Raw genomic sequence first — 17,858 nt, forward strand, 5'->3', positions numbered from 1 at the left:
TAAAGATAGCTTGCAGGAAACCCATTCTTTTCTGCTCCAAATCTTTACTTGACAGAATACAATGACTAAGCCACTGATCAATAGAGGTAAAATCCAAAGCAGAGGTTCTCAAACCAAGATTTGTTCCATGCCAAATGTCTCTAGCACAGTTACAACTTAAAAAGAGGTGAACTGCAGTCTCTTCCAAATCATTACACATTAAACATGTACCTGCTACTCGGCTATCTCTTTTTCTCAAATTATCAAAAGTAGGCAAACAATTATGCAACAGTTTCCAAATAAACATAAGAATCCTCATAGGTAATTTTACTTTCCAGAAAAAACTCCAAACTGATGGACATAGGATAGAAGCATTTTGGGGAGAAGGGTTCTGTTATTGGTGGATCAGAGTATATGCTTGACTGACTTTGTATGTTCCTGAGGCAGAATGCTTCCAAATCAACTTATCATTATTGCCCTGGGTTTTAGGTAGAGGGATCTGCAGAATCTCTTTAGCCTCTGAAGGTTGATAAACTTTTCTAATTAGATCACAATTCCATGTCCTGGATTGATTATCCACCAAGTCTGCCACTATGCCATTATGAAGACCATGATCCCTAAGGACTTGATTTGGGCATTGAAACCAATCTGGATGGGAGAGTGGAATCTGATTCCCATTCCCAATCAGCCAACGGCCTTGATGAAGGGAAGTGTGTTGACAATCAGTGATATTCCTCCGTATCCAAGAATGGTGTGACTTAGGTTGGTATTCTCTTAAAGAACAAGTAGGGAAATATTTTTTCTTGAAAGTCCTAGTCAGAAGGGAATTGGGGTTTTCTTGAATTTTCCAAAACTGTTTTGCTATCATTGCTTTGTTGAAAAGGCTAAAGCTTTTGAACCCTTAACCACCAAACCTTTTTGGTTTGCATAGCTTATTCCAATTGACCAAATGCAGTTTTTTAGTTCCAATCTCATGTCTCCACCAAAAAGACCTTACAATGGTGTCCAATTTCTTGCATACAGAATCAGGGACCCTGAAGCATGAGAAGGTATAGAGAGGTAAGGACTGTAAGACAGAAGAAATTAAGGTTGCCCTCCCAGCTTGGCATAAGAGTCTAGCCTTCCACCCTTGAAGCTTATTCTGGACTTTGTCCACTAAATCCTGAAAATCACAAACTCTCCTACCTCTAAGTTTAAAATTAATACCTATATACCTACTAGGATGTTGAACAAGGTTGACCTGTAGAGAGTTGGCAATGCTGACTTGTTCATTTTGTGGAGTATTAGGAGAACAATAGAGGTTAGACTTGGCAAAATTGATGCACTGACCAGAGAGAGAACAATACCACAGGATAATCTGTTTTAGATTAGAAAGGGATGAAACATCATTTTGGAAGAAAAAGAGGGAGTCATCAGCAAAAAGGAGATGAGTGAAAGAGACCCCCTGCCTTCCAATGGCAATACCCTTGATCAGTTTCCTATTTTCAGCTTGTATAAGAGCAATGGAGAGAATGTTGGCACAAAGGAGAAAGAGATAGGGGAAATGGGATCACCTTGTCTAATGCCCCTAGTTGGTTGGAAGGATTTAGTTGGGCTGCCATTAACAAGTAAGGTATATTTAACTGTAGTGACACACTCCATGATCCAGTTGACCCAAGTGGGACTGAAGTTCATAGCTAGCATAACTGCTTGAAGGAAAGTCCAATTGACTCTATCATAAGCTTTACGCATGTCAATTTTCAAGGCTCCAAAACCTTTTTTCCTTCCTTTTTTCTTTTTTAAGGTATCAAATATTTCATGAGCAAGGAGGATGTTATTAGTGATACTCCTACCTTGAATAAAAGCATTCTGGAAAGGAGATATCAGTTTATCCCTGAGAGGTTTAAGCCTATTCACTAGGATTTTGGATATGATCTTATAAGAGACATTGTAAAGACTAATAGGCCTGAAATGTGACACCTCCTCAGGATTGCTCACTTTGGGAATAAGGGTGAGGAAAGTTTGGTTTAGTGATTTAAGAAGGGAGCCAGAGTGAAAAAAAGCCTTGACAGAGAGAAGAATATCCAGCTTGACAATGTCCTAGAATTCCTGGAAGAAAAAAGCAGGAATTCCATTAGGTCCAGGGGCTTTATGGGATCCCAATTGAAAAACAGCTCTTTCAATTTCATCTTCTGTTACAGGCAGGTCTAGGATATGTCGCTGGCGTTGATCAATTTGAGGAATGGGAAGGGTTTGAAGTATCCAAAATAGATTGCAGGGATCTAGATTCTAATTCTGTAGATTGATTCTGAAAATGACTAACCAAAGTATTCTCAATAACCTCAAAGTCCTCAGTGCAAGTCCCATCCTCAATAGGAAACTGATCAAGGGAACGAAAACTGGAATGTTGTTATACATGAGAAAAACTGTGCTCACACTACAGCAAAATAACCGACTTCTTCATTTTTTTGTTCTGGTTATTATTTCATCAAATTCTCATTAAGATACCCTGAGGTACGACTAGCTTGTTAGGCAGACCATGATTAGAACTTATGAAAACGCATCTTTGATCAAATCGAAATCTAGGGCCAATAGATTTGGAAGGTTCGCAGCATATGACCATCCATTTATATGGGAACCCAGTACCTAGTTTGATATTACAAATTTTGAACATACTTCCAGATCTTGGCCTATGAGAACAATACTGCAATTGGTATGCAATGATTGCAATCCCTTTCTGCAATCTAGCATGAGGGGTAAAAGAAGATAAAGAAAGAAACATAAAAGGTAAAACCTGACCAAAACTGTGCTCACATTTTAAGCAAAATATCTATAGAACATAGTAATCATAGGTGACAGTTCACTAGAGGTCTCACTCAACACGACAAAGCTTTCACCACTTTGGTGGCATTAAACTTTTAAATATCAAAACCAGTTTTGATACATTTTCCAAGAAAACAGCGAGAACAAAATTTCAGTTAACCAACTAATGCTTAGAACGAGAAAAATGGTTGTCATTAGGATTCCTCTTTCCACTGAAAACTGCTAATGCCTTTCTTACAGGAGGCTGCAGGGGGGCTCTTTTATCAACATGGCGGCCAAAGTCATCTGCAGTGTAGATGTCGTCTCCCTGAGAATCAAATATACAGTAGTCTCAGTTATGATTAAGACATGATCTCCAAAAAAACGAAAAATTAAAAATACAAGAATCAGCAGGTACACAAACCAAAACAAACCTGCTTATTCATTTTCTTCTTTGTCTTGGGATGAAGAAACTTTTGTGGGAGTTGATCTTCACGCAAGATGAGGTTCTTGGTTATGGCCTCCCTTCCACCCTGGGGTAAAGGCAGTGAAAACTGCAGAGGGGCAAATGTCAAAACACATGCATGCAAATAGCCAGTAAAGCTCCAATCTGGATTCTAAAAAGCCTTGAGAATGAAATATCCACCAAACAAATCCAAAAAATACTTATCCTCTATAATGTATTAATATTTTCATCATAATAGGTAGGAACCAGTAAGGAGGGGATAGTTTCTGTAACCAAATGGCAGGAAGCAGTGATAATAAGACAAAGTACACAACAATCAAATGGTAGGAACAAGATAGAGAACACTACACTTGTATAGAACAAGTGTTTGCTAGTTAGAAACTGACAGAATTAAGCTACAATTAGAAGCATAATAATTCCTGTGAGTCGCACATTTGGATATACTTACTTTAGTGCCACGCAATCTAATCCGTGGCCGACGATCTGCTAAAACAACTCCATTTTCACCAACTGTAACAGCTACCTTGCGTAAAGTGCCACCATTTCCACACTTTGGGCAAAAAATCCTCCCAATCTCAGCAGTCACTGTATAGCATGCATGGCATTTCAGAATCCACCTGGAAGGACAGAACTGTCAACAATAAGCATATATATGGTGTAAAAATTTCATTGAGATAAAAACAGATTTTCTGGTCGAGAAAAAGGATAACAGTATACACCACTCAGACCAACAATCCAGATGAAGCATATTAAGACAGTTTCCATCACTTAATATGAAGCAATGCACATAATTTCTACGTTTTTTACCCAAAAATAGGGGATGGATGAGAGGAAAATAAATACAACAAAATGCAAAAGATAACACTAACTAGTAATCACCCAATGAAGTGTATATGAAATATATACCTGTGCAGCTGTCGTATCTGCATTCCTCCAGGTGCCAGCAAGCGTAAACCCATCTGTAGAAGAACATTTTGCATTGCGAAGTCACTAGTTACACAGGCCACACTGGACTCAGACAACGATCTCAGCATCCAGCTTTGCTCACTACTACCATCATCAGCATAGGATGCATCAACACTTTCATCGGCCTGGCTTGACATCTCCACATGATCCAATCCTTCATTAACCATATCAACCTCATCTTCACCATCTACCTCAGCTTCATTGCTCTCAAACGAAGCCCCTGCTAATTCAGGATTGCTGGATCCAAGCCTCTCAGAAGATATGTCCAGCTCATTTGACGTGTCTTCTTCTTCTTCTTCCAACCTCATTTGTTCCAAAATCGTAGATAAACTTTCATCACCATTCTCCCCCTCCTTCATCTCATTTTCCAAGCTTCTACCATCTTCAACAACATTGCTATCCCTATTTTTTTCAGCATCCTCTTGAGCATCCTTTTCAGCCATCGCCTCATAATGCTCACGCCTAGCTTTCCTTCTAAGAAACCGTCTATGAGTACTTCGACTAACAGCAGGCATCCAATCACCAGCATCCTCATCAAACTCTCCTTGAGACGCATCAACGCCACTCGCAACCATCTTCTTCCCTTCAATCGTTACCTCTTTCTTCTTTGGCAAAAATCTCCTAGGCCTCACCCCACTTACACCACCACCTTCCACCTCACCCTCTTGATTCTCAGAACCAACCTCCGACTCCTTATCATCCACAACATTCAAGTTCAAGTCCTGCAAAGGTAGGATTCTCGAATTGGAATTCGACATACCACCATCCCCATCCCCAAGCGATGCACGTTCTAATGCTTCCCATTCTCCCAAATTGGGCACATTGGAACCCCAGCCTGGCAATTCCTTCTCAGGTAATCTTTTCGCATTGACCACATGGACAGGTGGAGGACATTCCCTAATATGTTTGGTCCCATGAATCTGAGCCTCCAATGTATAAGTCAATGCAATCAATTTTAAATCAACATCTGATAGCGTCTGTAAGTCACCCGTCGCCCTCGCAAACTTTATAACTGTCATAATAATCAGAGACTATCATTCTTCTAATTCGAGATTAATTTTCAAATATATGTCTAGTTGTCTAGATTAAAATATTAGTACTCAGCTAGATTAAGATCAACATTTCAAATCGTAAGAAACTAGTTAGTTTCTCGAGAAAACGATTATTTATTTTCTGGGAAAGTAAAGAAGAAGAAATACCTTTGTTGAGGGAGTCGGGGGAGGGGTCCATGGAGTGCAGGGAGGAAGGGAGAAGGAAGGAGAGGCGGTGACGGGAGGCAGGGTCACGAACCTCGGCCATGACCTCAGGGACGGTGACCAACTTGTCGGCGGCACAACTGCGGGTGAGTTTATCGCCTCCTTCGATTAAGGCGTTGGCATCGACTACGGCCACCGCTATGCCCTTTGTGGTGGAGTTGGAGTTGGAGTTGGAGTTGTCGACGACGAAGACTCCACCGGTTGATGAAGGGGTTTCGGGGCTGGGCTTTGGAGGCGGTGGTTGGCTCTTCTTCACTATGCTGCTCCACATTGGAGCTGGAGCTGGAGCTGTTGGGGTTGTGTTGTCCTCCATGGGCGGAGAAAAGAGATAGGGAGGCGGAGAAAGAAGAGAAGGAGGCGAGAAAGAATATGAGGGCAAACCAACTCTGGGCCTAGTTTATACAAAATAAACCAACTAAGCCCGCTCTAGTCTCTATAAATCAAGGTAAAGTTTGCTTTTGCTTTTACTTTTGACTTCCAACAGTAAAAAATTTCCACTCATCTTTCATCAACGTTTAACGCTCTGTTTGTTTCAGCAATGACGTTTTCTAGAAACCGAGTTATTTTCAAAGAAGTATTTTTTATAAAACTATCTTATTTTCTAATGTTTGGTAGCAACTTTAAATTAGTTGAAAAACAACCTCCTAACTTTCTTTATTTAGCTTGCTATAAGATATAGTTGTTTTCTAAAAAAATTTAATGGAAAACAATCTCTAAAAATAAACCATACTTTTTAAGTTGACCAAAGATAGTTTTCCTTTGACTCATCTTTTTTTATGCTACCAAACACTATAAAATATGAAAAATTATCTTTACACAAAGTTTTTCATTGAAACAAACGGAGCGCTTATATATATAAATGTTTAACCACAAATTGGAAACATTTTTTTTCCTTAATAGGAGTTTGATCTCTCTTTTTATCTCTTCAATTTACTTAATTTAATGGTGAAGGAGACAGATTATCTAACTTACCCACATTAAGTCAGGAATTAACGCAGTAATAATTTTGTTGCTATCTATGCACACGTTTCATAGACATGGTCATAGAATCAACTATCAAATGATAGAGGAAATATTTAATTTCACAAAGGGGGAATAGTTTTAATTTCTTATTTATATTACATGATTCAAAGTTTTTTGAATGAACTTTTTAGGATACGTTACAACTTATATATAAGTGTGCCAATTGAAAATTTTCTTTACCTAACTAATCTCTTTTTTATTTTTTAGATCAAACTTATGTACAATACAATTTCTTAAGGGAAATACTTAAATTCTCTAGCTGATTCACATTATTTAATTTAATGTTTCTAGAAAAAAAAAATCAATTACTTTTTTTCTTTTTTAATAAAAAGTTTCTACGAATACTTCCTAAGCCAATTCTCTTAGGGCATCTTTAAGGACCAAAAATCACGTAAAAGACTTAGCAACCACCACAACGTTTTATGACTAAAGATCCTAAAACAATGAATTTGTAAAGAGGGTAGCAACAACAAAGCTTTAGACTTCCCCCTCCTGTGTCTCTCCTCTCTTATTTATACCCTTTGCCCTTACTATCTCAGCCCTACACCTCTCCATCTACTCCACCCCATCTACTCCACCCCTTCTACTGACATTTGTCCATTCCCTTGTAGTCGGTAATGGAGAGAAGCTTTAACTCTGTGTTTTGTACTGTTCAAGTCATTTCTACATTAATGCAACGGATAAAGCTGGTACTCCCTATTCAATGCGGCCAGAATGGTTGGTGCAGAACATTCAATGCAACGTTCATAGTTATACAGCCCCCACCCAGATATTTGCAATATACCCCATATATCATAAATCTACCTTTCGTCCTTTGCCCGGCCATCCTACTTCATCCTCGGGAAAGTGACTTTTATTCTCCTCTACTCCTTATGCCTTTCATTATGTCCTCGGGTCTTCAGATCTTTGGGTCCTCGGATCTTGGGGTCCTCACAGCATCCATTAAAATTTTCCTAAATTTAATTACAACAACAATGTTACACCAACAGTTTTCATAATAAATTTCACACCTACTAGGTTTGTAGGTTATTATTGATAGTCGTATGGTCCCACTACTAACATTGTTTTTCTATCCGCTAATAACTTTTTCACCTTAGATAATTGTAAAATTTGTTATAAATGTTGTTGAATCTCTAGACTTATTGTAATTGCAATGAGTTAATGAGCATGAGCAAGTTATTGTTTAATTGGCAGCCACTAGTCAATCATAGCATGCCACACAAGTAGTGAAAAGTTAAATTTTAAGTTATTTGAGAAATTTGTAAGGGTGTTGCAACTTGCAAGTATGTAAGGTTGTATGACGGTAATAGAAAATGTTTAGGGACACAAAAAATTTGACATTTGTTGATACAGTTGATTGTTAGTGATAGGTAAAAAAATGATATAAATGGTGAACCCAATGAGAACAAATGAAAGCTTTCCAACTCAATAAGTGTGAAAAAATTATCAATTTTATTGTGCATGTAGCATTATTCCATATAGATAATATGGTCACCAAGCGTAGCATGTGGCTGAAGGGATAGCAGCAAGACATATTCCCTCGAATCTCAACCTACTCCCATTTTGGGATGGGTTTTTGGCCTTTTTACTTTAACAGTTAGATCTCTCTCTCTCTCTCTCTCTCTCTCTCTCTCTCTATATATATATATATATGTAAGTGCACAATTGCACCTGGACCCAAGAACAGTTATGGGCTCAGGCCCAATGAGCCTTAAACAATGAAAATTTGTAAAGAGTGGGCTTGAAACCCAGGTTAGAAGTGAGTGAAGATTAAATGACAAACTAAAGATTGCCAGTATTAGGAAACAGCAAAGAGTAATGTAAATAGGTCTCCTCGGACGTAAGCCGAGAGCTGTTCTTATATTATCTCTCTCTCTTTGTCTTTTTTCTTTTTAGGTTACAAACAGTTCCGTCCCTCTTTCTGTTCTAGGTCCTCCCTTAAATACTCTTCTTCTTAATACTTTATACACGTGTTGCCCTCAACTCCTCCCTTAGTATAGATATTTCTTTTCTTAGTGCCTTTGAACAGTAACTAGAAGTTTCCCTTCCACTGTTCAAGTGTCACCTCCCCATTAATGCGGCCAGGGTGGTAGGTGCAGGGTCTTTAATGTGGAGGTAGCAGCCTTTGTCTTTGTCATTTCTTCAACACCGGTGCTTCGGGGCATTCAAGGGTTCACCCCTTTTAACCATTGGTCTTGACCGTGTCATTCCCTAACCCGTACCATGAAGTCCCGGTTCTCCGGTGTCGTCCGAGGATAAGTTCACCCTCGCCGAGTCCTCGACCCTCGGCGCATGGGCCGACCCATAGTATTAACAACTTCCAAACCTGTGGTCGTCGGCCTTCCTTAACACGGCCCAAAAGGCCCACGTTCCCATCAGGATCTTTTTACCCCCCACAATAGCCCCTCAAAACTCTAATTTTCAACGTCCGAGGAGAAAAATAGGGTTTTGATCCGACGAGAACCTGCTCTACACACTTTATAAGTAATGGCACGTGTGGAAATCGTTTTGCGTCCCAGAAGATGACACTTGGCGGTTTTATTTTCGAAAATGCGCGCATTTATTACTGTAAGTTGCTCTTTGTCTCCCACGTTCAACGGTGAGATGGGCATCCAACGGTTCTCATTACTCCACGAAATTTTAGGCGGGACGTACATAATTTCGAGGCCGCCTTTTCGCACGTCGTGACGCTTCGGAACCCGCGCCTTCATTTAATTCCTCAGGGGGTAATCCCATCAAGACATCAGCCATCATACATTACTCTGCAGAAAACCGTGGAGATTTGCACATCTTCGACCTTGTAAGTTCTTACTCCTATTCTAAACCTTTTCTCCTCAATATTTGTCCTCGGCTACCAATACAAACACTCTCCCTTTTAAAGTTTAGTCTATCGTCTCTCTGTTAATGGGAAAATTCAAGTGTCTAGTTGATACCGCCGCTGGGATGGAAGGCTTTAGAGCCAAATACCATATTCCCAGCGACGTAGGGTTAGAATACTGCCCGGCAACAGCCGTGGCCGGTTCTAGGAAAGAGGGAGAGGTTATCATCCCTATGATAGCCTTCATAGAGGGTGGGATGACCCTTCCAATGAAACCCGTAATGAGGGAGTATCTTCGCAACCACAGGTTGTGTCCCGACCAATGCCTTCCAAACGTTTTTAGAGTTCTAGGTAGTGTAGATGCTCTAAACGAGCAGATGAGTTTAAACCTCACACGGCACGATGTTGTGTTCCTATATGAGTCCCACAAACTTTCTAAAGTAGGTTATTATATGAAATCTCAGTCTAGCACCGTTAGGCTAATCTCCTGTCTGCCCAAATCAAACAAAGGCATGAAGGACGACTACTTGATCGTGTCTGGGAACTGGCACGATGGCTTTCACTGCCCAGTTCAGTGGGGGGATCCAGGTGCGACGCCGTAGGATTAATCTCCCCACAACACAACTTCTCCTAACACACACACAGAAATGCGTATTTGTATTTACTTAAACTTGTTAAATATTTGTGTGAATCTAATCAGGTTTGTTTGTTTTGACGTCTTTTTTGCAGATAAGCAGCACGTGCGTCCTCGTCTGAGTCACTGTAACGTTGCCGATTTAAACCGAGTACTTCGCTCCGAGGTGTTCGTTAGCGAAGACTTACAACTTCGGGCGGCTCACCTCATTCTCGGATACACTCCCCTTTCCAAAGACTTCCAAGAGATCGAGGACGCCATTATTGCAGGCGACCGAAGACGGAAGAGGATCAACGTAGCTCGGCGCCATTTTCTGGACGACCGTGACCTCCCGGACGCTCCTAACACCATTCTGTACAACCGAGCGATAGCAGCAGTCCCCCTTGCCGTGCACGCACAAACACCGTCATTCCAGAGAAGAGCAGGTGTCTTCTTCACACACCCTTGACGACGAGATAGATCAATTCCATCTCGAAGACACCGAGAGACCTCGCGGGAACCAGTTTGTAGTGCTTTCCGACGAGGAAGAAGAAGCAACCGAGGCCTCTGGAATTGCAGGGTTCGTAGTTGCCCTTCCCGAGGACGAATCCGTAGAAAACATGGGACGAATGGAGGGTCTTCTCACTAATAGGGCTGCCAAAGTTGCAGAGAAGAAGAAAAAGGGGACGTCCCAAGTTCTCCCAATTTTACCTCCTCCTCCTCCTCCAGCTGAGCCCAAACTGCTAGCCGAGGATCCCAAGAAGAAGAGGAAAGGGGATGATGAGGGGACGACTAATAAAGAGCCCAAGAAACCACGCCAACAACTCCCCGCCCATCGCCGAAGCCGGATAAGGGCAAGGGTAGATCCCGTTCGCCTGAACTCGGGGAAATCGGGACGAGGCCAGCAGTGCACCGAGCACCGGCCACTTGGTCCCCCGATCTAAGGCCGGACGGCGCTCCTATCTCCCCGCTCCGCATAAGGGCAGCTCAACAAGGCCACGCCCACCACCCGGCCGAGGTCCTAGAACGCCCTCTTCGCCGCCCAAGGACATGGAGACCTTGGAAAAGATGGGCCAACCACAACTATTCCTCTCTCTAAAAAGAGACTTAGCGCTGGTAAGTGTTCCTCCTTTTAACAATATTTATAAGTAAATTAGTTTTTGTTATTCCTAACTCCATCATGCTTTTTTACTGTGCTATTCAGAGGTCTTTGTAGCTGAAAAGTTTATTGAAGACGCTCGGAAAGTAGCCGTGGCTGATCTCGAAACTAGGTTGGAGACTGAGAGTACCTTAGGTACAGCCCTTGCCGAGAACGAGAAGCTGACCTCGGAGGTAGCAGAGCTGAGGAGAGAGAAGAATGGGGTCGAGTCAAACTTGAAGACCATGAAGACCCAGATAGAAGGACAGCGCAAACTCCTTAAGGAAAGAAATGAAGAGCTCTCCCAAGCTCAAAGGGAGTGCTCGGATCTTAAGAAGCAACTAGCGCTGATGAAAGAAGAAGCCAATTCCTTCCAACTCTCTCTCCAAGCTGCCAAGCGTGCAAGTTTGGATGAAGGGGTAGCCACCACCGAGGAGCAGCTGACAGAGGAGTTCGCGGCTTTATGCCGCGAATACTGTCAAAAAGTATGGGGGGAAGCTCTAAACGTAGCAGGGGTTCCTCAATCTTCGGATTTGAGGAAGTCCGAGAACGTTTGGCTTCCCCTAGAAATACAGGAGATTGAAGAGGCTCCTGCTGCTACTCCTACCCCCGAGACAACTCTTCCTGCCCTACCTCTGATGGTCCCACAAAGAAATTCCTCGATCCTACGTAACCTTCGGTTCCAATAAAGAGAAGGAAGGAGGAGGGGATGCAGAGAAGGACTTGAGCGTACAGTGGAACCCATCGTCCTTTCAACAACGACAGTGGATAAAGGAAAGCAGATTATGACTCCTTTTGAGCTGGAGTTGAGAAAGACCGAGGGCACTAGCACCTCTCAGCAAGATCCTCCTCCAACAGCTTAGGACTTAGCTTAGGGCTTCTCTTTTTCCATTCTTTTCTGTTTTTTTTTTTTTGAACTTATCTATTGTAATGTATATTCAATTTGATTAATAAAGAACAATTTCGTTTGCTTTTCACTTGGATTGTGTCTGCTTTTACTCTATTCCTTTTATTGTACTTATTACAAAAGTTTCCCATTAAGTCATATCAAAAGTTTCTCAGAGTATAAAAATTTAACTCCAAGGATTGCACAATCGTAACTTCCACATAATCATGCGTATATTACTAAAGATTTAATACGAGGTGACATAGTTAACACGCTTGAACAATGCCTTGATAAAAAAGGAAAGAGGACCTCATACAACGATTAAGCCTTTATAATGCATAACATTGTTTCTAGTAGGATGTAAGATCCGAGGACCATTCCTCACACAAATTCACTCAATACTTAAAGATATAAACCTTAAGATCCAAGTTAATAAACAATAAGGTATTAACATGCAGACACAATCAGAAGTTAACTTTAAGCAAAGTCATAGTCCGAAGACAAATCTTAAGCAATCTTTCGTTTAACTGTAAACGTTAGTTTTCCCAAAGTAGGAGGTCCGAGGACCCGGCATAACTAAGCTTCTGTTTAACAAATGACAAGACATCAATTTTCACAAGGTTTGTGGTCCGAGGACCGTACTTAACCAATTTTCTGTTTGATTCTTTAAAACAATAACTTCACATGTTAATTTTCCCAAAGTAGGAGGTCCGAAGACCCGGCATAACTAAGGTTCTGTTTAACAAATGATAAGACATCAATTTCCACAAGGTTTGTCGTCCGAGGACTACACTTAACTAAGTTTCTGTTTGATTCTTTAGAACAGTAATTTCAAACGTTAATTTTCCCAAAGTAGGAGGTCCGAAGACCCGGCATAACTAAGGTTCTGTTTAACAAATGATAAGACATCAATTTCCACAAGGTTTGTGGTCCGAGGACTACACTTAACCAAGTTTCTGTTTGATTCTTTAAAACAATAACTTCACATGTTAATTTTCCCAAAGTAGGAGGTCCGAAGACCCGGCATAACTAAGGTTCTGTTTAACAAATGATAAGACATCAATTTCCACAAGGTTTGTGGTCCGAGGACTACACTTAACCAAGTTTCTGTTTGATTCTTTAAAACAATAACTTCACATGTTAATTTTCCCAAAGTAGGAGGTCCGAAGACCCGGCATAACTAAGGTTCTGTTTAACAAATGATAAGACATCAATTTCCACAAGGTTTGTGGTCCGAGGACTACACTTAACCAAGTTTCTGTTTGATTCTTTAAAACAATAACTTCACATGTTAATTTTCCCAAAGTAGGAGGTCCGAAGACCCGGCATAACTAAGGTTCTGTTTAACAAATGATAAGACATCAATTTCCACAAGGTTTGTCGTCCGAGGACTACACTTAACCAAGTTTCTGTTTGATTCTTTAGAACAGCAACTTCAAGTATGAGAGCCAGCCATAACTTTGAAACATTAATTGACGAAAGCTTATTTGATTAATAATAATACCTTCGAAGATTATTTACATTCCATGGACGTGGTACAACTCGTTCATCCAGGTCAACTAACCTATACGACCCTACGCCTGCTATTGAAACAATGCGGTAGGGGCCTTCCCAGTTAGGTCCTAGCTTACCCCATGCTGGGTTCTTAGAAGTGCCTACAACTTTCCTTAATACAAGATCACTGTGCGCAAGTGGCCTTAGTTTCACGTGGGCATCATGTCCTTGTTTTAGCTTCGCCGATAATAAGCCATTTGGACCATAGCCGCCTCACGCCGTTCTTCAAGTAAATCAAGATTTCTCTCTAGAAGTTCCTTGTTATTCTCTCGGACTAAAAGAACTTGTCTTTAGAGTAGGAAATCCAGACTCCAATGGTATCACCGCCTCGGCTCCATAAGCCATAGAGAATGGCGTTTCTCCAAAGGGACCCGCGCGGAGTGGTCCGATACGTCCACAGGACATGAGGGAGCTCTTCCACCCATCCGCCTTTCGCATCATCCAACCTCTTCTTGAGCCCGTTGACAATGACCTTGTTAACGGCCTCGGCCCGTCCATTTCCTCGAGGATAAGCCGGGTAGAGTATCCGTTTGTGATGCCCATGTCACTACAAGCATCGCCTAAAGGCGTTGTCGTCAAATTGAACGCCATTGTCCGAGATAAGAGTATGTGGTATACCAAATCTAGTAACAATATTCTTCCAAATAAACCTCTTGGAATCAACATCTCGGATATTGGCTAAGGGCTCGCCTTCGACCCATTTAGTGAAGTAGTCCGTCCCTACAAGCAGCCATCTTTTGTTTCCCGCAGCCTCTCGGAATGGCCCTACAATGTCCAAGCCCCATTGTGCGAAGGGCCAAGGGCTAGACAGGGATTAAGAACCCCTCCAGGTTGGTGGATATTAGGGGCGAACCTCCGACACCGATCACACTTTCTCGGCATAATCCCGAGCCTCCCTCTCGCATATTAGGCCACCAATAACCCCGAGTCGTGGCTCTATGGGCTAAGGACCTTCCCCGCATGACTCCCACAAATTCCTTCATGCAATTCCTCCAAAGAACGATTCTCGTTGATTCAGTGGTGTACACACAACAAATACGGTCCCGAAAAGGATCGTTTGTATAGCTTCGATCCTCTGACAACCGAAGCGTGGCGCCTTTCGACGCACCTTTTCTCGCTTCAACTTTGTCTTCGGGAAGGATGTCATTTTTGAGAAAAGATATGATCGAATCCATCCAACTAGGACCAGGCCTTATTAAATGGATGCGAGGTGCGTTAGCGCTATAAGAGAAGGTTCTATCGCATCCTCAACGAGAATCACCCTTGGTAGACCTTGAGCCGAGGATGTGGCCAATGTAGCCAAAGAATCCGCATGAGTGTTTCCACTCCTAGAGACATGAGCTAAGGCAAATGAGTCGAATTCAGCCGCCGACGTTTAACCCGGGCCAAATATTCTTGCATTCGGGGTCTCTAGCCTCCATGGTCCCCATGACTTGGCCGACCACTAATCGAGAGTCCGAGAACACATGGATTTCTTTGCCACCCATCTTATGTACCATTTGCATGCCTACCAAGACTGCTTCATACTCGGCCTCATTATTAGTAGCCGAGAAGGCCAATCTCAAAGATTTTTCAAAGACAATCCCTTCAGGGGACACTAGAACAAGCCCAACACCAGACCCTCTTTGATTAACAGCCCCATCCACGTGAACTCTCCAAACCGAGGGTGATACATCTGTGATCACACCAACTGATTTTCCACCCATGTGTGTTTCTTTTGAAGTTTCTTCTATCAATGGTTCCGCAGAACTCGCCACCAAATCTGCGAGGACCCGTCCCTTCACCGATGTGCGAGGCTCCGTATTTAACATCAAAGGCTCCCAAAATGGTTCCCCATTTCGCCACCTTGCCGAATAATCGCACTACGCAACACAAATTGAGAGGCAACTGGGTCAAAACAACCACAGTATGAGATTGGAAATAATGAGGAAGTTTGCGCGTGGCGTGGACTACAGCCAGAAGTGCTTTTTCCAAGGGCAAATAGCGCACCTCGGCTTCATTCAAGGACTTACTAACATAGTAGATCGGCCTCTGCACCCCATTTTCATTCCTTATAAGGACTAGACTCACCGCATGAATAGCCACGGCCAGATAAGCGAATAACACCTCGTCCACCTCAGGGCGAGATAAAATGGGTGGCCGAGATAGATATCGCTTAAGCTGTTGGAAAGCTGACTCACAATCCTCGGTCCATTGAAATCATTTCCACTTGTTCAGCAACTGAAAGAAAGGACGGCACCGGCCACCGACCGAGAAATAAATCCGTTCAACGCAAAGAATCATTCCGGTCAATTTTTGAATATCTTTTGGGTTCCGAGGCGGCCGCAAATTCGAATAGCCTTAACCTCGCACCGGGTTCACCTCTATGCCCCTATGAGTGATCATATACCCTAGGAACTTTCCGGATCCCACGCCAAAAGAACACTTGGAAGCGTTAAGGCGCAACTTATACTTCCTCGCATTTGGAAGGTGTCGGCCAAATCCGTCATGTGCGAAGGTACCGTCTTACTCTTCACCACCATATCATCCACGTATACTTCTATGGTTTTCCCCCTGTCGTTCAAACATTCGGGTCATCATTCTTTGGTAAGTAGCCCCGCATTTTTTAACCCAAATGGCATGACCTTATAATGATAGTTCCCGGTTGGAGTAATGAAAGCGCTTTTCTCCCGATCCTCTAACGCCAAGGGAATTTGGTGGTAACCCCGGAAGGCGTCCAAGAAACTCATCCGAGGATGTCCAACAAGTAGCATCTACCAGTTGATCAATCCGTGGCATTGGGAACGAATCTTTAGGACAGGCCTTGTTCGGATCGCAAAATCTACACACACTCTCCACCTGCCGTTCTTCTTCTTAACGACAACAGTATGAGCCAACCATTCAGGGTAGAAAACTTCTTTGATAGCCCCCGCCCTTTTGAGTTTAAGAACCTCTTCCTTCACAGCCTCAGAATGTTCTCGGGAAGATCGCCGAGGTGGCTGCCTCCTCGGAACAATGGCCGGATTGACGTTTAAACGATGACAAATAAAGCTCGGATCCACGCCTGGAGCCTCATAAGGGTCCCACGCAAAGACATCTATATTGTCCTTTAGGAATTTTAACAACTCCATCTTCTCTTGGTATGGCAAAAGTATGCCAACTTGGAAGAATCTCTCTGGATCATCTGCTATTACAAACTTCTCTAACTCCTCGCAAACCGCCTCATCTTCTGTCATCGCTCCAGGTGCCTCCGGAGCTGTTAATTGCTATGACTCCTGGATGGGCAAGGTTGATAACTCGATTTCTGACTGACGAAGTACTGCCGCCGATATGCATTGCCTGGCCACTACCTGGCTGCCGAGGATCTCCTCAACGTGTTCCCCCGAGGGGAATTTAACCTTAACATGCAAGGTAGAGGAGACGGCTCCCAGAGCATGCAGCCATGGTCTGGCGAGGATGGCTGTATATGGAGAGTACGCGTCAACCACAATGAAATCTACTTCAACCGTTTCTGTGCCAGATTGAACGGGTAAACGGATCTGTCCTTTTGGCATAACGGCTCTCCCTTCAAAGCTGATAAGGGGTGAGTCATAAGGAGTTAAATCTTCCAACTCCAACCTTAACCCCTTAAATAGATCAGGGTACATGATATCTGCACCGCTGCCCTGATCTATCATCACCCTTCTCACATCATAGTTGCCTATTCTGAGGGTAACGACAAGAGCATCGTTATGGGGCTGGATAGTCCCTACCTTATCCTCCTCGGAGAAACCCAAGACAGGTAAGGTGCTCCTTAATCTCTTCGGCCTGCTACCGACATCCTCGGCTCGCGGATGAGAAACCGCCATAATCCTAGTGGGACCTGAACCGGTCCTACCAGGTGCAGCGAAGATAACATTAATTGTTCCCAATGCTGGCCGAGATGAACTGTTCCTCTGGTTGTTTGAACCAACTTGGCTTACTTGCCCAGTGGGCTGACACAAGTGCTGCTTTAACTTTCCCTCACCGACGAGTTGCTCCAGATGGTTCCACAGGGTCCGACAGTTCTCAGTAATATGACCCACATCCTGATGGTACTGACAGAAAAGGTTTTGATTTCTTCTCGCAGGGTCCCCTGCCATCTTGCCGGGCCATCTGAAAAAGGGCTCTTTACGAACTTTTTCTAATAACTGATGCACTGGTTCTCGGAACACAGTATTTACAACCTGGGGTGCTGCCGAGCCGGATTGTCCGAAGTAATCCCTCCTTGGCTTGTTGTTGTGATATCTGTCTGACCTGAAATCCCTTCTCTCCTGCGGGATAACCTTCTCCTTTCCTTTTCCTTGCTGCTGGTCTTCCTCTACCCTTTTATATTCGTCGATACGATCCATAAGACGGCGTACGCTGCGGACGGGCTTTT

General features: G+C 42.9%; 1 protein-coding gene across 1 annotated transcript; it reads right to left on the reverse strand.

Annotated features, from left to right (window-relative positions):
- Positions 1–2,748: 2,748 nt before the first annotated feature.
- LOC142607722 (RNA-binding NOB1-like protein) lies at positions 2,749–5,855 on the reverse strand. The gene is made up of 5 exons (XM_075779319.1): positions 5,392–5,855; positions 4,133–5,204; positions 3,675–3,843; positions 3,195–3,314; positions 2,749–3,088 (listed from the first exon to the last, which is right to left on the reverse strand). Exons 1-5 carry the CDS (start codon positions 5,759–5,761, stop codon positions 2,945–2,947), a joined length of 1,875 nt encoding a protein of 624 aa, XP_075635434.1. The 5' UTR covers positions 5,762–5,855; the 3' UTR covers positions 2,749–2,944.
- Between the last annotated feature and the right edge of the window lie 12,003 nt (positions 5,856–17,858).

This window comes from Castanea sativa, chromosome 8 (assembly GCF_040712315.1).
Source record: "Castanea sativa cultivar Marrone di Chiusa Pesio chromosome 8, ASM4071231v1".
In the NCBI taxonomy this organism is placed as follows: Eukaryota; Viridiplantae; Streptophyta; class Magnoliopsida; order Fagales; family Fagaceae; genus Castanea; species Castanea sativa.

Coding starts and splice junctions, on each gene's coding strand:
- LOC142607722 (XM_075779319.1), bottom strand. CDS start 5,761: ATGGAGGACAACACAACCCCAACAGCTCCAGCTCCAGCTCCAATGTGG. Junction 3,844..4,132: donor CAGATACGACAGCTGCACAG/GTATATATTTCA, acceptor CTGTCCTTCCAG/GTGGATTCTGAAATGCCATG. Junction 3,089..3,194: donor AGAAGAAAATGAATAAGCAG/GTTTGTTTTGGT, acceptor TTTGATTCTCAG/GGAGACGACATCTACACTGC.